This window comes from Volvox carteri (genome assembly GCF_000143455.1).
Source record: "Volvox carteri f. nagariensis unplaced genomic scaffold VOLCAscaffold_15, whole genome shotgun sequence".
NCBI lineage: Eukaryota > Viridiplantae > Chlorophyta > Chlorophyceae > Chlamydomonadales > Volvocaceae > Volvox > Volvox carteri.
In genome coordinates, this window is record NW_003307558.1 from 1,297,480 (window position 1) to 1,323,414 (window position 25,935).

Consider the following 25,935-nt stretch of genomic DNA (forward strand, 5'->3'; position numbering starts at 1 on the left):
GGATGCTCGGGAGCCTTGGGATCCCCTGCTTGGGGGCCTTGGGATGCTTAGGGAGAGCAGGCTGCTCCGGAGCACAGGGTTGCGTAGGGGCAGTCGGCTGCTCGGGAGATTTTGGATGCTTGGGGGCCTTGGGCTGCCTCGGTGGCTCGGGCGACGGAGGTTGAGGTGCCTCGGGCGCCTGGACAAAAAAACGATTGATGTATGCGGCGTTTGCAAGGTCAATAAAGTGTAGTAAGGGATCATTAAATTGGTTTGCCAAACTCCCATCTGTTAGCTGTTGAGCACTTTGGACCTCTTATCCAGTCAGGAGAGAGGAATGTGGTGGACTCAGGACATCAAAGACAAAGTGGGCTACCGGTGGGCTGTGGTAGGCTGGAAATAGATGTGCAGCGGCGTTAACTTGCTCACCTTGGGATGACGTGGCTTATTAGAGTTTCTTGATTCAACGTCTTGTGCACTCACTCCTGCAGAGATACACCACACACGGGGCCACAAGGCAGTGCACCACCTGGTTCCCTGGCAGATGCCCGCAGGATTCGGGCCTCGGCACCCAATGGCCTCTCTCCAGCTACGTCCCCCATGGCCTCCGCCACTCACCCTGCGGTGCCATCAGGCACAGTACGGCCACCACCGCCAGCAGCACCAGGCGGCTGGTCATGGCCCGGTGGGGGCTGCTGGACGCTGCAAGTCGGGTCATGTGGGACCACGTGAGGCGGGGCTGACTGTTAGGGACCTGACCCGGCCTAGTCACAAGTCGGGGGAAGCCTCAGCAGCAAGATTACAGCTTAGGTCGAGGTTCACGAGGACCCAGCCAAGCAGGTGCTCCGCTTAGGTAGAGCGGAGGAACTGCGCGTCACCTAAACACCAGCCACCGCTCTGCATGCAAGTTCATCAGTGTTCGATGTTCATAGCACGACACCTACGCAATGTTTTATAGCAAGATTGATACAGCGCCATTTAGTTTTCAGGTGATGGCTTATGGGACTGGCTTCGTCGCTGACAGGCTCGTGCAGCAGTGGGGGGCTTGACGGCCCAGCCGGTTCGGTGGGCCGTTCCGATTGCAGCGGACACTGGTGGGCGGCACTGGATGGATCGTCCTCTTCCCCGATACCAACTTGGCGGCCTGCACACCTGCGCGCGGAGAGAATGATGCCGATTATCCAAGTAATTCGTCGGAACAACATTCGCAGCTAGGCTGGCTGCAAATGTCGTTTGGCAGGTAGGACGCCCGCGGCCATGGTAAAGCCATTCCATTAACCAGCAGCAGCAAGGGATCCAGAGGCAGCAGACCCACATGGCCGGGGACATGACAGGATACACCGTGACGTGTGACGAGTTGGCGCCTGAGCGCATTAAACCCCACGCAACGGCTTGACGTATCGGTGCCGATACAGTCCTTTTCACAAGCTCGTTAAAGCGCTTCATTCTTTCGCTGTCCGGCTGCCTATCTGAGGCTGCTGATACGCGCATTAGTTGCTGTGGGGTTGCCCTCATGAGGTTGTTTGGACTGTCTCGGGACGGACCCAGAGGCGTATGGCTGCATCAGCACCTCCGAACCACAATTTTCTGGTCCCGTAACGGCTCACGGGTACCATCCACTAGCATATGTGGGTATTGCTCCTGGCCTTGCTAGCGTGTTTTGTATAACGTCTTTGAACTGTCACCTTTCCTCGCGTCCATATCCTTGCTCGTGGTGAGGTCAGCAAGGCAAGCACGCACGGGCCAATACTCATGCACTCCCGGGCAGTGCATCCGCTGCGGCTCAACACAGAATCTGATCACTGGCTAGCGGAAGCCGGTCACTCCGCCAAAACCCAACTACCGGGCCGGCTCCCCCTGTCCCTCCGGCTAGCCTCTGAACATGTGGAGACCTAGATCACGAGTCAAGTGCGCCTCAACCTGCCCAGTCCAAGCAAGCTCACTGCACCGACCCGATGGTAGATCATATAATACCACTTCTTGCCCTTTCACTGTGCATATGGATATAGCGGTTAGGAGGAGTGATTGGCGTGCTTAATATGAGTACAGTACAGAACGGTACCGGAAGTGCCGCACAGTACTTAGTATAGTGAGTTTCGTTCATCGCAGTGTATAGTGTTCACCAAGAAGCTAAGCAGGCAGCACACTTCCAATCGAGGCCATTATGTAGGACAAGACTGATTGGGACATACTGCGATGTAGTGGTTACATGTGCATCCCACCCAACTTACCCCTTCTCGACTTTCTCGACTTCGACCTTCACGGGCTGTAGGGGAATTTGGGGCTGCTTGGGAGCCTTGGGCTGCTTAGGGGCAGTCGGCTGCTCGGGGGCCTTGGGCTGCTTAGGGGCAGTCGGCTGTTTTTGGGTCTCGGCTGCATAGTGACAGTCGGCTGCTCGGGAGCCTTGGGCTGCTTGGGGGCTTTCAGCTGCTCGGGAGCCTTGGGCTGCTTAGGGGCCTCAGGCTGCTTAGGGGCAGTCCGCTAACCGGTACTCAGCTCCCATAAGCCGCTTCCGCTCACGTGTAGTGCCCCCAAAATGAGGACCTCACACTTCGCGGCATTCGAAGCCATACCCGTCGCTTTGCAGTAGGCTTCGAGTAGCCCCAGAAAGCATTAGCATTAGCATTAGCATTAGCATTAGCATTAGCATTAGCATTAGCATTAGCATTAGCATTAGCATTAGCATTAGCATTAGCATTAGCATTAGCATTAGCATTAGCATTAGCATTAGAAAGCATTAGCATTAGCATTAGCTCTATCGTGCCCAGTGACACATCGTCAACGAAAAGTAGGTTGGTGAGTTCACCGCCCGCCAGGCTAACACTCGGTAATAGACGTGCAGCGGCGTTAACTTGCTCACCTTGGGAGGACGTGGCTTATTTGAGTTTCTTGCTTCAACGTCTTGTGCACTCACTCCTGCAGAGATACACCACACACGGGGCCACGAAGCAGTGCACCACCTGGTTCCCTGGCAGATGCCTCTCTTAGCGGGCTTGTGCACAGATATCGGCAAACGGGGAATTTCGAGGTTCAGAAACGGGTCTAATTCTGTCTGGACCTGTTGCGGAGGCGGACAGCAACGGCTATGTCAGCGAAATGTCTGCCGACTACGACGAATGGTGGTCCAGCTCTGAAAGCGAGGCCGGGGATATCGGTGAGGTCAGCGACATAGGCGAGGCTGAAGACGCCGAAGAAGGCGACATGCTTGGCGCCGGTGGCATGCTCAGCCGACCTACCAACTTCTACCTGCAGCTTGTCCACACAGAACACATGCAACCAGCAGCGATGACTGTCACTACTTCAGGGTGAGCGGCGGCAGCAGCAACAACAGCAGCCATGCCAGCAACAACCCTCCGGGTGAGGTGCTTAAGAATATTATGTCCGCCACACTGTCTGCAGTGCCCCCTGTGCGACGGTCCCGTCACGAGGATGTTCAGGTGAATATGCCGGGGATTGGGAGTTTGGAAGCACAGCAGCAGCCGGATTGGGGTCTTTAGGAGTAAATATAGACACCGACACGTCAACCCACGCCAACCCACGCGATCGACTAACCGTGTGTCAATTGTCCTTCCCATACAGCGCACCCCGCGCCAGGCCGAACGGTAGGGTGGAGAACCGCTGCTTTATGTTCTGCGCTTCGATTGGGCGGGAGGAGCAGAAGCTATCGCTGGACACGCTGAAGGGGCGGCGCAAGGTGTGCCAGAGGTGTGCCAGAATAGTTCATTTGGATGCCTGAACTTAGGTGGATTAATTTTTAGTGGACAGGGATTAGGGAGGCAATGGCAATAACGAGTAACCCTGTGATAGCGCATACAGCCCCAATGCTCTATGTGTGGCTTCCCTGCTGCAGGCCAGGGCCGAGTGCACTTTCCAGTGCACCGCCAACACCGTGGCGGACCGTGTTTTCGACATCTACTACAACGTGCTTGACGGCCCAAAACCCTCGCGTGCGCGGCGCCACTCCAACACCAGCGGCGGCAGCACCACCAGCAGTGGCGGCAGCCGCGGAAGCACGGGGAGCGGCAGCCGCAAGCGCGCGCCCGAGACGGAGGAGGAGGACACGGCGACAGGCACACAGCGCCGGCCGGTTTGGTCGGCGGCAGTGGGGCGGGCGGTGGGCCTGCCCCCGTTGCCGCCGCGTGCACGTACTCAGTCGGCGGTGGCGGGGATTGGCGCGGCGGCGTCGGGCATGGCAGCGGTGGGCCTGACCGACGCCGGGATGTTGCTGGATGATGATGATGATGATGATGATGATGATGGTGATGATGATTACTGTGTGATTGTGGAGTAGCGATGTGGATAGTTTGGAGCTGCGTTAGGACTTTAGCTCCGTTGCGCGCATGCAGGAACCCGTTAGGTCTGCCTTTGTTAGCCGACTGGACTTTGGTGATGGTTCCTCTGCGAGGTGCGGTTGACGACCTCGGGCCACTATAGGCTCGCGCAGCCCACCAGGGCGCGAGGTACTTTGGGTGATGCAAGTAGACTTAACTCAGTTCGAATGATGCGCCACGAGTTTCTTCATTTAAGTTAATGAACACATTCCATTTAAATCACTGAGTTCCTTGGCCATAAGATGAATGACTAGGGCTCCTTGGTAAAGGTCGTGTTTGCGTGGGGAAGGGCACACCTTGGTCTGTAGTAATCTGGTGGCCATTTCAGCATAAATTTTTCCTATACATATTAAAGGGTGTTACCTAGACTAATCGCAAGAATTACTGAGGCTTGGGCGGCCACCTCGGCAATTGCCACCAACTTCGGCCACGAGCAGAATCCAGGGCACCGGCGTGCTCAGCGAAATATTAGAATAATATGGCCATGTTTGCCTTGCCCAGCAGGCAAAGTTTCAGCGTTTGTGGATCTGGCCAACGGCTTCGTACGCTAACGGGCTTGCCTTCACCGACTTTCACGTACAATAAGCTGGCCCCACGTCGCTTGATGAGCTAAGTTCACCTCAAAATACACCGCAATATATTTTCTTCAGAGTCAAGTTTGCAGCATGGCTACTGTGTGGAGAGCGCACACTCCGTGTCATGAACGAAAGACCGCACCACATCCGGTCGCAGGAAAGCTTCATCGCCATGTCACTCTTCACTTGTATCAGGTGAAATCTTCGGAAACATGCTTCACAAGTCAAACGCTGCGGACTGTCCTTGCCCCAAGCACGGGTGCCACGGGTGTCGCGTCAGCAGCCGTGCCACAGCCGCTAACTCCCAGGCAGAAGAGGCTGGCGCAGCAGCACAGGTAAAGCAAGCACATCCACCCACGTTTCACCATCGGCAAGGAACGGGATTTGCAGTTCGGTTAGCACTTAACAGCCGGGAAGGAACGCCTCACATCGCACCGGCCGCCGCTGGCCCACGGCCCCTGGCCTTGCGCTTGCATCTTACTCCCTCCAGGAAATGGGAGGAAGCACAACGACAGCAGCAGCAGTCCAGGCCGCAACAGCAGCGGATACCTCACACGCCAGCCACCTTCCTGCCACCAAAGCACTCAGCCAATCCAAGCAAAGGATCCGGGGACCCCGCCGCCGCCAGAGGTCGAGCGGAGCAGCTCACACACACCCCGGCCTCACCCCCCTCCGCGTGGCCTTCCCAGGACCCCAGACGTACAGCCGACAGCGAACCCGACTCGATGTCCCAGGCGTCCCAGCCACGAGCAGCTCGAACCAGAAGTACTGCAGCTGGGGCAGGTGTCAGTGCCCCGAATGGCACAGGACGGCGGCGACAGCCGCAACCACGGGCGCCTTCACCTCTTCCGCCGCAACCGCCATTACCGCACCAGCAACGACAGCACAGGCAGAATCCCCCGCAAGGTCAGCAGCAAAACTACGGGCAGCAGCAGCAGCCGCAGCCGCAGCCGCAGCAGGAGCAGGAGCAGCATCAAGATCATGTATGCATGTGGGCCTCCGTCTTCGTAGGTGTCCATGGTGGTGGAAACGGCGGTGGTACTGGCCCGCAATCAGCCACCTCCCTGAGCTTAGACGACCTCCGCAAGCTGCACGGCGCGCAGCTGGCATCGCTGGCTCGTCAATGGGTGGAGGAGGTGGTGGCCTGGGAGCAGGGGGAGGGGCGGTGGGCTCCATCTCCTGATGCCACGACAGCCCCACCCTCCGCCGTATCACCATCGGTTCCTAACTGCGAAGGGACTGGAACGGCCCTCGTTGGATGTCAAATCTGGGGGTCGAGTCAGGCAGCAGCGCCAGTATCCGCTTCAGCAGAGCTGGCTGGGGGAGGCAGTGGCGCTGGCAGTCCAAGCGCCATCTGTCCCGGGCAGTCATCGTTGCTGACTGCACGTCTGCCGCCAGCGGTGGCGGCGCAGCTGGCAGTGTTGACGGCGGCTGTGGATGCCCACATGACCCGTGGGTCGCTGGGTCACCAGGAGCTTGCGGACTTGGCGTGGTGTGTCGCACATTACGACCGGTAATGTGCCGAGGAAACGTGCAACGTGCTTAGTTCCATGGGTTCTGGGTATGCTCCAATGCGCTGACTTGAGACGCGGGCATTTCACCGCGTCACCTTAGCACCAGGTGACCAGTGTGCGGGGCTGCTGCTGCTGCCGCTGCAGGCATTGCTGAAGGATTGATAGTGCTGCGGCAGCTTCCTTGGCTTCGAGGACTGCTATGTGCAGGACTGCTATGCAGATGGTTGACACGGGCCATGGTGCTAGATCGGCGTGTTGTGTGTGTTCTATCGTGTGCGATGCGATTCCATGGAGGATGCGTGTGAGTCCCGCCGGCGATCGAAAGGCCACACCACCCGACCTGGCCGGACTCCGGCCTTTCCACCCCGACCCAATCTGACTCCACTCAGCCTTGTTTGGTCCCTCCTGACGCCTGGGGCTCTCCCCGCCTTGACGCCTCCTTCTTGGATTGCTCCGGTCGCAGTGAGCACTCGCTGCGCGTGTTGGCGCCCGCCATGGGTGTGCCCTTCAGTGTGGTGCCTCGCTTCATGCCGGAGCTCAGGTTGAATGTGAGCAGCCGCGAGAGGAGTACGGGAACTAGAGTACGGAGGGCAGCAGGGGAAGTGGACGTGAAAGCGGGAGGAAGTGGAGGGCAGGCAGAGCGGGATGGGGTTAGGGGGACGAGGAGGGAGTGTACTTTAGCCAATTGTTGGCAGCGCCCACATTTTTACCAGCGGCCCCTTTCCTCAAACCCCCCCTTTCGCTTTGGGTGTCGTCGGCAGCTTAACCCCCCTTGTTTGTCGCATCGGTTTCCCCCCACCTCGCGTTGGCTTTTAGCCCCCTTTGGTGCTCCCTTACCTATCAGGATTTCATGTCCGAAGTGGAGTTGCGGAGGGACACCATTTACTTAGATGATGGAGGAAGGTGTGTGTCTCCATGTGCGTGTATGTGCGCGTGTTCAAGCCAGCCACACCGGATATTGCAGCTGAGGAGTGCAGTGCGGGGTGTGTGGGGTCGTTTGGTATTGTCACGACACGTGTTGTGTTGTGTTAGGTGTGCTGATGCTGTCCGCCGTCGGCCCCTGGAGAGCTCTAGACAGCAGCTCTATACTCGTGCAAAGGGGCTGCCAGTCGTTGCGTACCGTACTATGCCGTACTGAGCTGTACTGCACCGTACACGCAGAGCAGTGGAGGAGTCCAGACGGACGGGTTGGCAGTCCGAGATCGGAGCTACCTTCAGGTATGTATCTGTGTGTTCACTTCAGTGCCGTACACTGATACCTGCGTCCGTTGGCTCAGCACGATGCGTTTGTGCCTTCAGCCGCATTGCCGCCCACCAGGCGGCGATTTTGTACTTATTAGCGCGCGAGCGCGAGCATGCAGGGCCCAGCAGGCATAGGGCCCGCATGCAGGGCCCAGAAATGTATCCGTGTTACCGCTGCAACCGTATCATGTTTTGGGCTGCACTGGGGGCACAGAGCGCTGGTGGGAAAGGTTGTGAGGCAGGGATTGTGCCATTAATGACCTCCCTCTGACTTTCGTGTCCATGGCACCCGCGGGCGTGCATTGCGGTAGTAGCTACCGTGCAGTACGGCAAACACCGTCAAGACATATACGCGGTAAAAAGCGGAATTCTAGCAAATCTATAGAGGCCTTTTCGGCAGCCAGCTACCACAAGTCCAAATGCCTGCTCGGGAGATGGACATAGACTTTGGCGCATTTACGTGTGTGCGTGCTATATGCTTTTTGGGTTGCGTTACTCTCCGAAGGTGTAACCTAGAGCCCCATACGGGCCCTAAGGGGTACCAAAGGCCAGCAGCCTAGAGCTGTCCAAAATAGATAGATATACGTATTGGCGGTATGTATTGCCGATGCGTGCCGTACTGTACGACAGCTGCTACAATCTCCATTTCCACATTCATGGTACCATTCGGTAGTGGCAACCGCTACGCCTTTGGAAATGATATTGATAATGCCTTTACGTTCCATATTCCGTACGTCTCTTGTATTCATATTCAGCAATTTGTGATAATCATGTGTGTAAGCGCGGTGCTACAACTGTTGTTTGTAACACAATGCTCTCGCACGGCAGGTATAGCGGCAAGGAGATGCAGCCCCAGCCCGGCGGCTTGTCGACCCACATCCGCCAGGTGACCCTTTGGAGGGCGATATTGGATGAGTGTGAGGGCCAGCCTGGGGGATCAGTTTAGGTGGGGGTTGCACCGGGGAGAGGGAGGAATCTGCGTCACCTGCGGAGTAGGCGACCCGGGCTCCCCATGGCGCTTTGCGGCACTGGGCCCGGACTGGGGCATGCTAGGGCACTATTACTATATCGCAACAGATCTGCAGGCGTGCCGGCGTATGCCGAGCAGTCATTTCCACACACATACCTGCCCACCCAACAACAACCCTCCCTAGCACATCGAGGTCATCGAGATCTGCGCCATCAGTAAACAGGAGGGGAACTGTTCAGCACCAGCTGCCGTACCCTAGCCGCCTCATGGGCGGGAGCTAGCTGCGCAGCCCGCCGACGCTGCTGTCCCACTCTGCCCGTGCGCGTGTGGCTGCCTGCGTGCGGCAGTAGAAGGAAGTAGCGCCTACGTATGTATGTATGTATGTATGTCTTATGTCTATATGTGCGCCTGGATGAATGGGGCTCTGCGCAGGTCCGGGACAGGCTGTGGGAGCTTACTGGTGTAAAGTACGACAGCGTACTCATCAACTACTACGCCGACGGCAAGTGTGGGATGCGGTACCACGTGGACCCACTGTACGACAGGTGAGGGTGGGGCCGGTTTCATATTGTGTTGTTTTTGGTTGGTTTGGGGTTTAGTAGTGCACCTTTGCACCGGGGGGTGACAGCTGGGAAGGGCCCGCGGGACAGCTGGGCACAATCATGCAGCGCGTGCAACGGCTTTCAAAAGCAGTGCATTACGAGGGTGCAGGTTGTGCAGTTGTGTGAGGACTGTGCGGGTTACTTGGGGGATTCCATCTAAGCAAGCAGATGGGCCACCGGTGGGGTGGGGGGGGCAATATTGCACGTGCGGCTTTGTGTGTTCGTCGGGTAGTTGTACCTGGCGTGCTGTGCGGTTGTCTCATGTGGCGGGCCACACGTCGATTGGCAACCAGCGGTGTGCAGATTTGGGGGACATGCCGCCTTTGTTCGAACTCCGTGAACATGAAGAGCTACATGGCCACTGACCGTACCTATGTGTCGTACCCACCGTTCTGTCTCACTGGTCTTTATTCCACATTCCTGAACCCCTACATGACTGTACGGCTCGACAGGTGGACCCCCAACTCGGCAGTGGTGTCGCTGGGCGATACCCGCGCCTTCATTTTTCGAGCTATCAATGACCACAACACGAGGTATTCTGTGCAAACAATACTACGCATGCGTGTGTGTTGTTACAGAGAATGCTCCCTCCTAACCAATTCGTGAAAGAGTCAAAACCTTTTACTGGTTTTAACGACTTCATCACGCCTTATCTGTACGGAGCCATTTGTACGGACATCATCAAGGGGTATATACAAACAGAACACAGAGGCGGAGCGGTGTCGTGCGGCCCCCTTGCACCCATCTGTTGCGCCACCCATGCGTGCGCGTCGTCTCAAACAGTAAACCGCCCCATGCTCTCCACCATGCGCTACCCCAACGTCACCCCGCCACGGCCTACATACACCTCCTGCCTAACAAGAATAAATGCCGGAAAGCCCACATACAACATGAGCACACCTTCCCACTCCACCATCCACCGCCGCCGCATGCATGTGTTGTGTTCCTCCTGCGTTGGCGGCCCCCCCAGTAGCCCCGATAGCCCCTGCCCACAATCTCAAACCCCTTTCCCGAGAGCTGCCCACAACTGCCGCCAACCCTGTTTTGAACAGCTGCCGCCCTCTGGGCCCCCCTGCCCTCCGCAGATGGCACTACCGGGTGCGCAACGGGGACGTGGTGCTCATGTTTGACGACTGCCAGGACCGGCTGCAGCACTGCGTGCGGGTGGAGAAGCGTGCTGCTGATGCGGGGCCGCGCATGTCGCTGGTGTTCAAGGAGAGACTGCGAGGACCCACGGGTCACTACCTGCTGCCGTGATGTGTCGGACTGCTGTCTGGCTGCCTCTGAACGCTCTGACAGGCTGGTGGCACGCCCATTCATTCTATGTATGTGGGTTGGGGTCCGTCCACTGGCGCATTCATCTTAGCTATGCTGCTGGCGGTGGTTGTGACCGCAATGCCGTCTTGGCAGTTGCGGTCGCTGGCAGCGGTGGCGTGAGTTGCGTAGCAATAGCGGCAGGGTACGTAAGGTGTAAATGATACACACATTCGTAGTTTCTGCTTCTTGCCCGGCCTTCGCCAACTGCAACCACGGAATTTGAATTCCACGTGCAGCTATAAATAAATAAAGAATAAAGAATTTTTGGGGGAAAATGCTTGCCTCTCCTTGCAGCATGAAGCATCCGAAGGTAAAAGTTAATGGACATCGTGGCCTCCTGGAGGCGGAGGCCAAAAGTGTGGGCATATGGCGAGCAGGTGGATTTAAGGGCTCAAATTTGTTTTTCAGATAAACCTGCCCAGTCGGCCCATGAAAGATGCTGGGCATTAACTAAATTTATATTTTACACCAGGGGAACATGGTACGTTACAAACGGTATATCTGCAAGCAACGAAATAAGTCTTCCTTCGGTAGGCAGGCCTGTAACGCCTGGCCCCCTCCTACCTCCCGACCAAGAATGATTATCAGTGTATCGGTAGCCAGGCTCAGTGAATCGATGCGAATTGTAGCAAATTGTAGTATTAGCTTTTAAATGCAATTCTCGGTTCAGCGTGGCATGCGAGTACATTATGAGACACGACGCTGACTGACTGACTGACAGCACTCCCACTGACAGCACGTCCCAGCCACGGTTGTGCTCAATGACCAACTCCTTCGCCTGATTTCCAAATGCTTTTTGCAGCGCGTCTAGAGACGTCTCGATTGCCATCAGGCTTCCTCCTTCGAGGATGGGTGGCCGTCGACTAGGCCACACCAAGCGGCTTCAACTTCAGCGGCCGCTTCATGCAGGCGAACCAACCGTTGTCTCTGACCATTTAATGACCTGTTGCCCTTGCCCCATCGGAAGCTATAGTCGCAGTTGAAGTCCGGCCATGGCCGCCGTGTCTTCTTTGCCGGAAGCTCAATTGCGTCGCGTTGCTCTTCCTGCTGCTCCTGCTGCACTAGGAGGGAATACAGCCGCACGGCTGCACTCCTAGCCTCCTAGTACTGCATGTACGCCCCCTTCAGCTGTCCGGTCAAAATGGCACCAGGGTCCGCCTGTAGCTTCGCCAGTGAAAAAGGGGACATGTCGCCCTTTGTTCGAACTCCGTGAATATGAAGGGCTACATGGCCACTGACCATGAGTGTAGTACCGTTCTGTCGCGATTGGCTTTGTTTAACCCTTACATGGCTGTACGGCTCGACAGGTGGACCCCAGCTCGGCAGTGGTGTCGCTGGGCGATACCCGCGCCTTCATTTTTCGAGCTATCAATGACCACAGCACGAGGTATTCTGTGTAAACAATACTACGCATGCGTGTGTGTTGTTACAGCGAATGCTCCCTCCTAACCAATACACACATTCGTAGTTGCGCCGTACTGTCCGCCGTGTCGCCTCGGCAGCCATGCGGAGCTGTGCCAAGTGTGTGAGTTACCGTACATGACCGATATGCTATTACGTAAGGAGGTACAAGTGCTGCGGTGTAGCTACCAGTCTAAGAGGATGCTGACAAGATCAAGGGGACCGGCGGCCAAATTGTTTGGTGAATGCGAGCCCACATTTATGCAATACTTCTCAAAGCTTGGGGTGTACGCGGGCTTGGGCGGCGCGCATCCGGATGCAGCATCTTTGCTTTCACGCTTCGGAAGCTGCTGGTAGGGGGATCGAGTTAGGGAGTACAGGATGATAATGTGGCGTATCGAGCTGGCCTCGGGGCCCCGTGCTGAGCCCGGGGTCACTCGTGCCGATGTGTCGAGATCATTGGGGATGGACGGGAGGTGTGAGCATGCTGCAACTTAGGATTCTGCCCACAGCATACATCCTTGCATTCAGCGTCCTGCTGCCTGCAGTCGACAAAAACAAAAACAACTTCAGCGACCGAGGTTGCTATCTTTTTCCGTCGGGCTTGTTAACTGTATCCCAGGGCTGGCTACACAGGCTCGAAGAATTGAGTGCGGAATTGTAAGTGCGGAAGCAAAAGGCACGTAGGGGATGTAATAACGTCAGTGTTGTCACGTCCAGGACCCTCCGTCGTGCGTAACTCGTTTGGCTCCGTCGTGATTGCAACACGGAAACATAATGAGCGTCTGCTGGTTATTGCAACTATGAGTTTCTGCTCCTTGTCTGGCCTTCACCAACTGCAACCACGGAAGTTTAATTGCACGTGCGGCTATAATCAAATAATAGAATATAGGACGTTTTGAGGGAAAATGCTTGCTTCTCCTTGCAGCATGAAGCATCCGAAGATAGAAGTTACAGGACACCATCAGGATTCGATCATGGGTTATGGCCTCCTGGATTCGGTGGCCAAAAAGTATGGGCATATGGCGAGCAGGTCATGTGATACAATAACCGATATTGATAAACCTACTCAGGCGGCCCATGCCTGCCAGGCCGAGGCTTTTATATATATTCCCCTTTATATGGGACTCTACGAAAAGCGAGGCACGTCATCAATCCTCAGTCCTCAAAGCGAGCCACAACCGCCTCGCTTACCATGCAAACAAACCCCGCCCTCAAAAGTCTCCAAATATCCAAACTTCAATCGAGCCTTTACGTGTCGCCGCCACCAGCCAAGATTTAATCATGGGCTATGGCTGCTGCTGGCGGCTGGGGAGCCTAAACGGATTAATAAGTGTCACATGGCCGGTGTGAGTTTTGTTCCATGAGCAGAAGGATCAGCGGAGGGGCACTTCACATGCCCGGCCCGCCGTGCCTACATGGTACTTTATAGAGGTAATCGTATAAATCGCGTCGTGACGGGGACACATTATACTGCAATATTTCTGAGTGCGTCAGACCTCTTCTGCTTTAAGACACGAGGGTTCTCCTCAACCTTCTGCCTGTCTGTCGGTGCATTCCTGCGCCCGGGTGAAGCTGGTGGTGGCTGCACCGAGACATTAAAAGAGGAGGATCCCACTGCACGATGCACAAGCAAGCTGTCAATTGGTTTCGAGGGCCTCGGTGTTCTTCGGGATCGGAGTTTGGTTTCGGTGGAGGGTGTTACATCACGACTTCAGACAAGGCTGTGTCGGCTTCCTCGAAGCCAGGAAAAGGGCGGGGCCTCTTTTATCCGTACAGGCCCATCATGCGCAAACTGCTGGGCTGTTTCGCTCTCTGCACAGTGAACGAGACAGCGGTCGGGGAAGCCAACGCACTTTGCAAGAACAGTCAGGGAAGCCGGCACATTTTGCAAGACCGGTCAGGAAAGGCGGTCGGCCCCTCGAGGGTCCGGCTGATTCGGGCTCCAGCTGACCGCCTTGACCGTAGGATCACAGAACAACACGCACGGAACTCTCATTGCAAGCAATCCCAGGAAGTCTCTCATCAGGGGAAACACCGTGCACTCTCGTTCTCAGTCCTAGCCCAGGCATGATTGATGAAATGAACGGCTCACAGGTAATTATGCTCTTAGTGACGATGATATACCAGGACCGGCCGTGTACATGCAGGAGTGACATGCAAGAACGACCGGCCGTGGGTGCCAGTCCCACATCAGGGCTGCTTCTTCTTCTCCCCCCAGCCTCTGTAACAGAAAGCGTAATTCTTGTCGTTGCAGTCGCCCTCGTACGCCTCGCCGTCACCCTTGGGATCCACGTATGGGCAGGAACCCTCCTCAGAGTCCCAAAGCCAACAACCTTTGCCGCTCATGTAGCATGCCGAGTAGGCTGCGTCTTGGTGGTCTGGTTTACGGAAGTACGATGGTACAGAAGTGACCAAGCGGGGTACACGGAGTGGCTGGTCAAGTCTGCAACGTGTGGCACAGCTTGTGTAGCAGGACAGCTGCAGGACACGCGCTTGATGATGCAGCAGGCAGGAACACTGGCAAGGAAGTTGGGGAGCAGCAGTGGTTGCTGAGGAGCGACGCTTGTCATCAGGATTGGGGCCTTATTAACGCTAGGTCACCGATTGCATGTGTGCACGACATAGGCCTTCTGTCAGGTTTCAGGTGGATCAGACTTTGAAGGATGTGAGTATAGCGGATGGCCAGCTGAAGCCATGCATTGCCGCAGAGTCCTGTGCAGCCGTAGCACCCCAAGCTACTACTGTCGTGCATGGTATAAACCAAGCCAGCGTGGTGTTGCACGCCAGTGCCATGACTGCCTTCCGCGCACCTTTTTTGTATTTGCCATAGTACGGCACCAAGATGTAGCCCTTGGACTGGCAGAAGTAGTCGGCGCCCTCGTACGAGTACTTGGAGTTGGAAATGATGTACATCCACTTCTTTTTCTTGAATTGCTCATACTCCTTGCCTGCTCAAAATGATATCATAAAAGACACCACCACACACACATCAAGACTAGCGCAGCACCATGCCGTGGAGTCGAGGATTCAGCCAACAGGCCAGCAGCTTCCGACACCCGTGTTGTGGTGTCGTGGATGTTTGCACATGCGATGTATGGTGAGAGAAAATATGGCCCTTCACCGTGCGCGCTGGCATTCCCTAAATTTTAGGGGATAGAAATCTTGCTTGACTATCCACCGTTGCAGCGGGCAGCTAGTTGAAAGCTGTCAAGCGGCGAAAGTTCCGCTCACAGCCCCGTGTTTTGGCACGGAATTAGCAAGACTGTCATCCGATCCGCTGGCAAAACCCCTCAGCTCAAGCCCCAAGGGCCAAGTATGCTATCCCATCCCGCCGTATGCAGCCATGCGAACGTTTCCTTGGAGCCGCTCTCCTTGAGTTGGCAGGTCGTGGTCGAGAAATCGTTCCTGGGAGTGGTTCCTTACCGGGTGCGTTGGGAGCGAACGGAGACTTAGGGGCCTTGGGTGGCGATGGAGGCGACGGAGGATTTGGCGGGCTGGGCGGCGACGGAGGATTTGGCGGGCTGGGCGGCGACGGAGGATTTGGCGGCGATGGAGGGTTAGGTTGCGGCGGAGAATTTGGTGGGCTGGGCGGCGACGGAGAAGTTGGCGGCGATGGAGGGCTAGGCTGTGGCGGAGGATTTGGTGGGGTGGGCGGCGACGGGGAAGTTGGCGGCGACGGAGAACTCGGTGAAGATGGTGGATATGGCGGTGACGGAGGATTCGGTGGCGATGGAGGATTCGGCGGCGACGGCTTCTTCTGTGTTGGGGTGTCGGGATATCGGATATCATATGTGTGGCACAGCACACAGCACAGCGACCGGCAACAACAAGTAGTTAAGCAAGTTGAGAGCATTCGGACCGCCGTGGACGTCCGCACGTTCACCTTCAGCCACACGGTCGGCTTTCCAGATGCGAATTTCATTGCATTCTGCACTCGACTATACGCTGCACAGCTCCCCTCTTAGGGCTCACTTAAATGCTGCAACTCAATGCTGCACATCCACGCACATCCATTCCTGCAGCCACCCTATCACAGACGTAGAAGCACCGCCGAGCCGTACTAAGGAAGTCCTGCAGCACCGTTGGCGATTCGCACAATACACCGAGGCGCAGTAAGCACATTGCAGGGTGGCTCTGCGGCTGCCCCCTCATTGGCAGATGCTGCTCCTTACCCTACCTACTCTAACCTACCCTATCCAACCTACCTCTTTACCGTCATCGCTGTTCCTGATGGTGATGGTGGCTGCGTGTGATGCTGGCGACAGCTTCGCCTCGAGTTCAATATCGTTTTCTTGAGCCTTCAAATCAGTACCTGGCACAGAATCCCTACTTAGCAGCGACTGGTGCAATGGGTCCTGTTGCGAGGATGTGGCCGAGGATTTCCATTTGTTTGGTTTGGAAATGAGTCTCGAAGATTTCGGCGGCGAGGGCGGTGGCGGCGAGGGTGGCAACGGCGAGGGCGGTGGCGGCGAGGGTGGGAACGGGGAGGGAGGCGGCGGGGAGGGTGGGAGCGGGGAGGGAGGCGGCGGGGAGGGAGGCGGCGGCGAGGGTGACGGCGGCGGTGGTGCGGGCAGCGATGGCGGCGGTGGTGATGGCGGCGGGCGTGGAGACGGCGGCGGCCGTGAAGGCCGTGGTGGTCGGGGTGATGGCGGCTGTGGCGAGGGCGGTGGACTCTTCTTTTTAAGAATCGATGCCAACGCCTTATCCCAGGAATCCCAGGTCGCGTTCCAAGTGAACCTTTCTTCGATTCCTGTTGTCTGCCCCGCAGCGGTCGCTCCTGCATGCATGCATGGTCACCCATGGGGATGAGCGGCGGCGATGCGGCATATGGGGCGCTTGGGAGGTTAGAAAGGCAGGAAGAAAGGCAAACACCCAGTTTTGGGGATGGGACATGCTGTTAGACGGGACCCCAGGAAGGGCCCTGGAGCATCCGAAGGCAACCGTGCCCACTAAAGTCGCCAATCGCGAATTACAGCGCTCAGCTGCAAGAAGGTCGGCACCGGAGCGTTGGGGTTGTGACTTGCCTCTCCGCATGTACGGCACGTGAGCTGACTTGTCAAGGACAACTCCTTCTCTGAACACTGTTCTTCGCTCCATGCAGGACCATCCGCCTCCCCAAAAGTGATTTTCACTTCATTTCCAAATTCCCTGGCCTGCTGGAAAGCCCATCATAACCAGAAGCTTCCATGGCAGCGAGGCGAACAAGAGAAACAAGAGGCAACAGAGACACCTGCTAACTCAACTCCACGGGGACAGACAGACTCCGGACGACGAGAACCTAGCACCCAGAGGAACCCGTACACCACTTTACGGCAGTATTATGCCCACCGCTGAAAGGCCTCGTCTGCCAAAAATATTATATTTAAGAGCTGGAGCGCATGTCATTCATGGATCGTGAACTTTCTGCAGCTACATCCCGGACTGTGTGTGCTGTCCAATTGCAGCTGAGCGGGGAGCCGAGAGCCGAGTCATCAGATTGATTAAAGCCAAGTATATGTGCCGCGGCCTGGGTGTGTCGCATCCTGACGGTAGCGACTGTTCAAGGTCTCATTTTCATTCTCCATTTTTCGCCCTCCTGCCACGTCCCCCATGTCCTCCGCCACTCACCCTGCGGTGCCATCAGGCACAGTACGGCCACCACCGCCAGCAGCACCAGGCGGCTGGTCATGGCTCGGTGGGGGCTGCTGGACGCTGCAAGTCGGGTCATGTGGGACCACGTGAGGCGGGGCTGACTGTTAGGGACCTGACCCGTTATTCTCCGTTATTGTGACCCGCACGTCCGGAATAGACCCGTCAGTAGCAGCAGCAGTAGCAGTAGCAGTAGCAGCAGTAGCAGTAGCAACAAAGAGATTACAAAGTGCTGTATGAAAGAAAACAGTGTTGACGACTATCCAGATGCGAATTGCTCACCGGCTCAATTGGCGAAGACTGTCCTAGATTGCTGCTGGGCGCCGATTGAGGAAGAACCTATCATAGCTATAAAACATGCCACATCAATCCTGCTTTGTCATGGGCCTCGTAGTGGCACACTGGGAAATGGTACCGGCGGCATACCGCACCGTGGGAGCCATCGGGGCATCGGAAAAGCCAAACGGTACATGTGTACGGATGGTGCTTTTTTTTGACAGGGTGACCCGTCCCACGGGCCGTTTGGATCTTGCGTCCGCGGGCGGTAGTGGGCGGCATAGGACGGACCGAAGAGCCACGGTGGGGCCCAAGTCGCCAATGCCACTACACAAAAAGCTTGCATCGCCGCAAGATGGATATGTCGTGAGGGCGTGCATATGACTGCTTTTATGTGGTTTGTGGGAAAGGAAACGAAGGAGGTGTAGGAACGTATGTTCCATGCCCTGTCGGATCATTCCGACGGGCCGAGGCGGCGATAGGCGCTATAACCCAAGTAAGCGAACGAATCCGTTTCGGGGGAGATGAATACTGACACATACTGTACCGCTGCTTCCTTTGTGTCCTTGTTTTGGCAGTTCGTCAGCCTTCGGTATACTTTTCGCGCCCGATCGTTTGCTTAGCTGTTCCTTGCTACCTGCTGCACTCGATGCTCGGCCCTGAAGAAGGATGAAGAAGTTTGGGACCATCTGGATTTTGTCATTTTGGTGGACAGGAAAAGTTGTCATTCCTGCCCTGCAATCGTTAGCGATTATGGGCCGTAAATGTTGTTGTCCAGCAAGCTTAGGGTTTCGGCAGCGTGCTATGGAGGGTTGCGGGCCTGTGTGGAAGTCCCAGGGCCCCCCCCAGCCAAAGCAGGTAAACCTGCGAGTATCTGCAGCTGATGCTAATGGTAGGCAGCGCCAACGACGGCCGGTCAGTCCGGCAAATTGCCATCTGCTATTCAGGACATCCAGTGACGTATATATAACTACCAGTTAGTTAACGGCCGCTAGAAAGGATTTGGCTTTACAGTTGTCTCAATATTAACATTTATCTTTATAGATACCCATACTCAAGGGGTTTGACATAAGTTTGCCTAGAGCGCCGCTCCAGCAAATCCATTACAGCAAGGCTTACGTTGGGTAAGCATAGTATGATTTAGGCACATGTAAGCTAGGTTAGGAAGAAGAAGTTTTGCCATGCAGCTATTCTGCTTTCGGAACCGTCGGAGAGGACCGTTATGACTGTACGGCGTCCGTCTTTTTCTATCGCTTGGTTTGTAACCGGCAGGCTCAAACCCTTAGGGTTTGCTATTGGTCTCTTCTGCACAGGCAGGTTAGTGAGTTATGCCGAAAAGAAACGCCTGCTTCTGCTCCCCCAATGGAAGCACGTTTGGCTAAATGGGTATCCAGTAAGGTAGCAAAAACAATTTGGACATAGCCCTTCTTTTTCCTTGTAAAGGTTAACGTAAACATTTTAGACTTCTATTCGTTGCGCCTGGACAAGACAAGACGACTGTAGGACAGCTTCCAGGGGAAAGCTGCCGTCAAGGCAGCTAACCAGAAATGTCCGAACTGAGAACATCGGCGGCAAGGAAGCCGTCTGGCATGAACTCGGCTCTAACGGCGGCCAAGTCCAATGTGGTCCAGCAAGCCAAGCTTATGGACTCAGCCGGTACAGCCTGGCACGCCGTCAAGTATGGAAACCTTGAGGTATGTAGTCTGAAGTCATCATGGCACCTTGCGTCAATTTCCATTATGGCGAGTCTGTTATGTTATTTTTCCCACGGCACCCAGTAGTCCTATGAGGCATTTGAGCAGGAATTTCATCCATAAACACGTATACTGACGCATACCCGTTAGGCGAAAGTACACTTTTCTAGAGGTGTGCAAGTGCAATGTCGCATTTGATTTGCATGTTGTCTGCACCTGTTTGCAGATGATAACGAGGCTGTTTCCAAGCCAGTGCAATGTGTACAGCAAGGGCCCTGTCGGCGAGAATGTGTTTCATATCGCCATGCTGCTGAACACACCTTCGACTCTGGCTATTGCCAAATATTTAGTAAAACTGTACGGAAAGACTCTGGTCAATACGCCGTACCAGGAGCGTAAGACGGAGACAGACCCGCCGGGTCAGTACGAAGGCGAGACAGCGCTGCATATTGCCATCGTCAACCATGATTTTGACATGGTAGGTGCCAGGCTCGATGCCATCTCCAGTCAAGCTTTGTCAGGGATATATGCGGCCAGGCTTACCCTCCACTACACTTTCATTTCCGCAAGACGACGTTTGCACGCATAGCCGTCCCACGAGATACTTGAAATGAACCTCTCGTGATATTCTCGCCGCCCAGCATATCGAGACAACCAGGGTTAAGCCCGTCATTGGCGGCCGCGCAAATCGAATTCCTACAGCCAGTTTCCTCCACACTCGGGTCAAGCAACCCTTTGGCTGGCTTCATCCAGATCCCGTCCCTCCATCTGTATCTCCAGCTTGCCAGCATACATCTTGGACCCGCAAGGACTGGCTGGGCCATCTTCTCTTCCATGCCACTGCCGCCTTAACATACATCTCGTGTTCTGGCGCATTTTGCGCGCAGGTCAAATTCTTAGTGCAAAACGGCGCGGACGTGCGCGCCCGCGCGTACGGCTCCTTTTTCCAGCCCGGCAGCGCTGTATACTACGGCGAGTACCCGCTTAGCTTTGCAGCTTGCACCGGTCAGAAAGACATAGTGTCGTACCTGAAGCGCCACGGTGCACGGGTCAACCATGACCGGGACCAATGGTGAGTAAACGTGCTAAGCGCGTGATGGCGGCGCACGGCTGTGAGCACGACAGCTCCGAGCGGCTTTTGTCGGCACTGCCGCTGGGCACTGTTTGATGTAACTTGTCTTCGGGCGTGTGCCGACGGCGGGGGACTATTGGTGTATGGCATCGTTAGAAAGGCCGACCGACGCTCCACTGGCCAGCTAGCAGGAAACCGGTTGCCTCGTGGGTTGAAGACAAAGACTCTGGAGGAAGGGAAGTGGCAGGCAGGCACCGGACCCACGAGTTCAGCTGTCTTCCGTTACGACCTATGTCCCAACGGACAGTCTCGTTAAGCATATCCCCCACCGTTTCGGCCCGCCGCTACTGCTCTTTCCGTTGATGACAGGGGCAACACTGCCCTGCATATGTGCGTCTACCACGACCAGCCTGACATGTACGATCACTTGGTGGAGTACTGTGGGGCCTCGGAGCACGTGCAGAACAACCGCTCGCAGGTGCGGAACAACAGAGATGTGGCCACAGTCCCCGGTCCCTGTCCATCGGGTCTGTGTCTTCACCGGTTTCCGGCTCCTTCGTTAATGCATTCAACGAATAACGTTACCAGTTAATCCGAACGGTTTGCCAGTGCTGGTCCTTATCATCAGCACCGTAGGCCCCCGAGGGGGTAGCAAGGCAAGCTCCATACCACGTCCCGGACAGCCCCAAGCAACCAGAGTTGCTCCTCTGATCAGCAGCACTGCTTAAGGAGGGACGCTAGGCACGGCCTGCGCTGGAGGCCCAGGGTTAAGGTTACAGCAGGATAGTTAGCCAAACGCGGGCAACCCTAGCAGCCACTTCCCGGCATGTGGCCCAGGGACCCCAAAAGACTTGGCGGGGCATCATTAACCGCGTCGAACAGGACAGCCGATACTCACGAATCCGCCAACACCCAACACCAGACCTTTGATAAAGGCTGCGGGTGGTGGCCCCTCCGTGCTGAAGTTGGACAAGGCCGTATGTAAAGGGACCCCAGCATACATAAGCCGGCCGCGCAAAACCGGTGGCAAGACCCGACAGAGCCCCATCCCCGTCGGGGCAGCCCCAGTACGAAGGCACGAAGCATCCCTCAGAAATCAAGAACTGCCCACTCATATCGCTCGGGTGTGGAGGAAAGGGGCTTAGCCGCCCGCTGTGTTGTCGTGCGCCTTCTCTTCCTGTGCCATCAAAAGCTACCACCTTTATAGCAAAGCTTCTTCCGCTCCAGACCCTAACGCGTTTTGAGTCCGTCCCCTCTCCGGAATCATCAATGTTTTGCATTTTCGCTCCCCTTTCTGCCCACAGACCCCCCTGCTGCTGGCGGCCTCGTTGGGCAAGGTGGAGATGCTGCAACACATATACAACAAGCGCCGCCGCGTGGCGTGGGCGTACGGCCCTGTGACGTCGTACAGCTTGAGCCTGCGCGAGATCGACACGGTCCAGAACGCCGGCGAGTACGTGCCGTCCGCGATTGAGACCTCGGTGCGCAAGGGACACCTGGAGCTGCTGGTTGACCCGCTGGTGCAGACACTGCTGCAGACCAAGTGGCAGCGATTTGGCAAGACGTGGTTTCTCATGCAGGTGAGCCCGGCTGGACTACGCTTTTGTGCATAGGATTGTATGGAGCTACAGCCTGGGAAACGAGTAGCATAGTCGGGGATAAGGACGGGCAGTTATTTGGCGGAGTGGTGGCCTCGGTGGAAAGGCGGCGGCAGCAGCAGCAGCAGGTGGGGAACGAACGTTTGGTAGACGTTGCAACCCGAAACCAGGTCAGAACTCAAAAACCCGAAATGAATCGGCGTCACATGTACATCTTGAAGGCGGAACAGAGGCTGTGGCCCGGGTAGGGCTTGAGGAAGGATGGGCGAGTGGATTAGGTTGGGAGATGCCGAGTCTGTATCGGTGCGGTTAACAAGAAATAGGATAGCGGACCCGAAGGTGGGATGTTGCATGGTGCCGGAACGAGGATGGCTGTATGGGGAGGAGTTTACTGGCTCATCGCCCATCTTCGCTGCGGCCTTGCCGTCACCCGGGTTAATTTTGGTAGCATCCTTAAAAATTTCCCCGTCGCTTTCTAATCGACTTCATAGGTATGCGTAAGCCTACTGACCCTCATTACTGCCATGCTTTCTCCTGCTCTTCCGCACCTCCTGCTTTGGGTCGCAGGTCTCGGCCTACCTCGTATGGGTCGTGTCGCAGACCTTTCTCGTGTGGCTGATAGCCGATCAGGTAGGGGAAAAGGCCAGCGAGTGTGGGGACGCGTGAGAAACGAGCGCCTGGAGCGACAGGACGCACAGGGCAGGTGTCTTCTCCTGCCGTATCTGTACGAACTAGGGGAGTAGCGCTTTCGAGCGGCTGCCCAGTCCCGCGCCGAGCGCTCCCTTCCCGCGTTCCGCAATGTAACTTAACGCGCGCAATGTCTGGCACCCCACCTGACCCCCCATCTTGATGTGTGATTGAGATGCGACGACCGTCGTGTCGGCGTTCTGGGGTGAAAGCCATGTTCTTAATGTACCCACCTGCTTTCCTGTCGGTCTGCCTGCCCGCTTGCAGCGGCTTTGGAACAGTCGTGCGCGGTTTGCGCTGGAGGTGATTGGAGTGGTGTTGGGCGGGCTGTTCTTCGCAATGGAGGTGCTGGATTTCACGCAGTGGACTATCGGGGTGTATCGCAGGTGTGGGCGGGGCCCGGGGTGGGAGGGAAGCCCGACGGGATGTGCGTAGCGGCTAAGAATCTCATCGCTTCCAATCCTAAAAACAAGAACATAAGGTTAAGGTACTGAAGCCGGCGGCAGACGGACCGCGGTCGCCGATGTCAGCTGCGACTATCCATGTAATGTTGTTTTTCCCGGGTTGCCCGCGTTCGCGTCCACTCCCGACCCCCGGCAAACCCAACTTCATCATCGGATGTGCATGAATGACTACCAGGGCGAGGGCCGTCACGTCAAACCCTAAGTGACTGACTAGCGCCTGGTGCGTGCCTGTCGTCCCGTCCTCCCCTCCAGGCGCAAGCTGATGAAGGCGGCGTCCAAGTACAGGCCGCCCCTTTATCCCATTCCGGGTGAGTGTCGAGGCGTACCGTGTTGGACTCGCTGTGGATCTCGCTGTTTCCCAATACCTCCCTGAGCTCGCTTTGCATCCAATATGTTCTGCTGCCTTTCTGCAGGTGAGCGACTGGAGACCGTGACTACCCAGAAGTCCAACTTCCTGTCCCGCCTAATCGCCAGCAACCGGCAGCAGGCGGTTGGGGAGGCCACAGAGCGGAGTGTTAGCGACGCTGCGGCCGGTGGAGGTGGCGCCGTCGCCGCAAATGCAGACCCTGGCACGAGGCCCGGAGACTGGCGGGATGAGGAAGCCGCGATTGCGGCGTCAACCTCGGGCGTCAATCGGGCACACCCAGCGGCATGCGGGGCTGCCGTGGCGGCGGCCGCCCCGTATTGCACAGCTGCTATGGCGGGTCCCAGACAGCTGGAGTGCGACACGGAATGGTACCGACCGATAGGCCGCGATGGCGGCAGTGGCGGGGGAGGAGGGGGGCCCGTGGCGGAGGGCATGGAGACGCCGTTTGGCGCTACGTCAACACAGTTCACCAGCGCTGCCGTTAGCGCGCTGTCTCCGTCGCCACTGTCACAGCCGATGGCCGCCGACGGAGACGCTGCAAGTGGTGCAGGCCTGGCATCCATGCAGCAACTGTACCAGCAGCTATCAGCGCAGGCCAGCGGTTACGGCGCCGCCCCGACCGGCAGCGGCAACAGCGTCGCTGCAAGCCTGGCGGCTTTGCAGCAGCAGGTCGCAGCTTTACAGCAAATGCGGGCGGCGGGAACCGGCAGCACTGCAGGACCCTCTTCCTTTGCCTCACCGGCGGGCGCGAACGGTGGCGGCGTCCAGAGCTCCTCCGTTGTCCTGGCAACGAACGGCGTTATGCTCGGGGGGGGCGTTGGCACGAGTGGCTACGGCCCAATGCCCGGCATGGGGTCCTTGTCGGTCGTGGGGACGCCGATGCCGGAGCCAGTGGACTTTGTGTCTGTGGGACTGGGCCCGGGACCCGTCGGTCTGCCCGGAGGGCTCATGGGCGGCTCCAAACCCGCCTTCCATGCCGTCGGCCAGGGTCTCAGCAAGGTGGGGTTGTGCTTGGGGCCTTGGGGACTACCCTGTGTTCGTGCCAAATATTGACTTGCCGGCGAAGGAAGCCTTCCTCACTAAGCTGTTTCTGCCATCAGCACCACGAACTCCCGCACTGCCAGGCACTACGCGTCGTGACATGTCGTGTGACTGGCACCACAGGTGACCACTATGCTGCGTGCCCCAGACGCGGCGCCGCTGCAAGGGCAGGAAGGCCGCGACGGGCCGCACGCCCGCGTGTCCAACCCCTCCATGGCGGGGCTCACCAGGGTGCCCTCGTTGGGCGGCTCGGTAGGGGAAGGTGCGCCGGCAGGGGTGAATATCTTTTGGCATGTTCCTTGTGAACGCGAGAGGCAGCTGTATGTTGTGTAGCGTGTCATGTGATTTCCACTCCGTCGTAGTCGGTTGAAGCACTCCGTTGTTAGTAAGCGTCCAGCTACAACCTGTCAGGACGCTGGGTCGCTTACAGCGAATGGGCATCGGGGCGCGCTGCGTGTCAACGGTCAGGGCGCGTGAAGGACGCTCGCGTTGGGTTCGCTCACTGCTATGGGGGGCCCCTTCATTACATCCGTTGCAATCCTTAAAGCAGATGTACACGTGCATTAGACATACACGCGGCATCTAGCGTAGTGCGCCTTGGCGACCTTGTAGGGCAAGCAGCCCGGCCCTTCCTGTGCCACTGCGCTTGGGTCAGAACCCTAGCCTAGGTTATCCACTCTCCTGATGTCACGCGCCATCTGTCTTACTTTCCCGCCGTCGGCCCCGGTGCCAGGTGGCGAGATCCGGAACCGCATGCGTGGCGGCGGAGGCGACAACGTGGGCGGCAGTGCTATACCCCGCGCCTCCACGCGGCGGCAGGTGACGAATGTGGGCGGGACAACGGGCGGTGAACAGGAGCAGGCGGACGCAGCAGCGCAGGGCACCGTGGATGAGGAGCCGCAGCTGGACCGCACACCCGCGGTGTTGCGGCACGTTAGGTGGGGCACAGGGTGTGGAGGCGGATTGGTACGGTGGTATTGCGGCTGGCGGCTGGTTGTTTGGAGGATGCCGTAGGGAGGGATGCTGTAATCCAAGGAGAAGGGGTGGACCTGTTATTGCGGCCAGAAACTGGCACGGGCGGGCTGCGTACTGGCGGGCATGGCGTTTCTCTCTTCAGCAGCCTTGCCCTCCCTTGACATATTTCCAGGTGTAATACAGAGGCCGGTAGACCGGC

At 57.0% G+C, this 25,935-nt stretch overlaps 3 protein-coding genes across 3 annotated transcripts in view; 1 reads left to right on the forward strand and 2 right to left on the reverse strand.

The window, feature by feature from the left end:
• The window catches only part of VOLCADRAFT_90123 (uncharacterized protein), a gene marked incomplete at both ends in the record, with an annotated part of 2,906 nt that extends 2,209 nt beyond the window's left edge, over nucleotides 1-697 (reverse strand). The window contains 2 exons of the mRNA XM_002949720.1: nucleotides 409-464; nucleotides 598-697. Of these exons, the coding sequence (XP_002949766.1) occupies nucleotides 409-464; nucleotides 598-697 (156 nt within the window). The remainder of the gene's footprint in view (nucleotides 1-408; nucleotides 465-597) is intronic.
• Nucleotides 698-3,075: 2,378 nt separating this feature from the next.
• VOLCADRAFT_104423 (uncharacterized protein) lies at nucleotides 3,076-10,470 on the forward strand (the record flags this gene model as incomplete). Its single annotated transcript, XM_002949608.1, has 14 exons — nucleotides 3,076-3,284; nucleotides 3,559-3,673; nucleotides 3,830-4,093; nucleotides 4,133-4,177; nucleotides 4,326-4,384; nucleotides 5,043-5,220; nucleotides 5,575-6,377; nucleotides 6,863-6,947; nucleotides 7,244-7,302; nucleotides 7,561-7,617; nucleotides 8,470-8,527; nucleotides 9,044-9,156; nucleotides 9,666-9,746; nucleotides 10,299-10,470. 14 exons carry the CDS (start codon nucleotides 3,076-3,078, stop codon nucleotides 10,468-10,470), a joined length of 2,298 nt encoding a protein of 765 aa, XP_002949654.1.
• A 3,654-nt stretch (nucleotides 10,471-14,124) lies between these two features.
• On the reverse strand, nucleotides 14,125-17,602 carry VOLCADRAFT_90125 (uncharacterized protein; the record flags this gene model as incomplete). The annotated part of the gene is made up of 5 exons (XM_002949721.1): nucleotides 14,125-14,312; nucleotides 14,745-14,882; nucleotides 15,358-15,559; nucleotides 16,140-16,711; nucleotides 17,542-17,602. The coding sequence occupies 5 exons, from the start codon at nucleotides 17,600-17,602 to the stop codon at nucleotides 14,125-14,127; spliced, it is 1,161 nt and encodes a 386-aa protein (XP_002949767.1).
• Nucleotides 17,603-25,935: the final 8,333 nt, after the last annotated feature.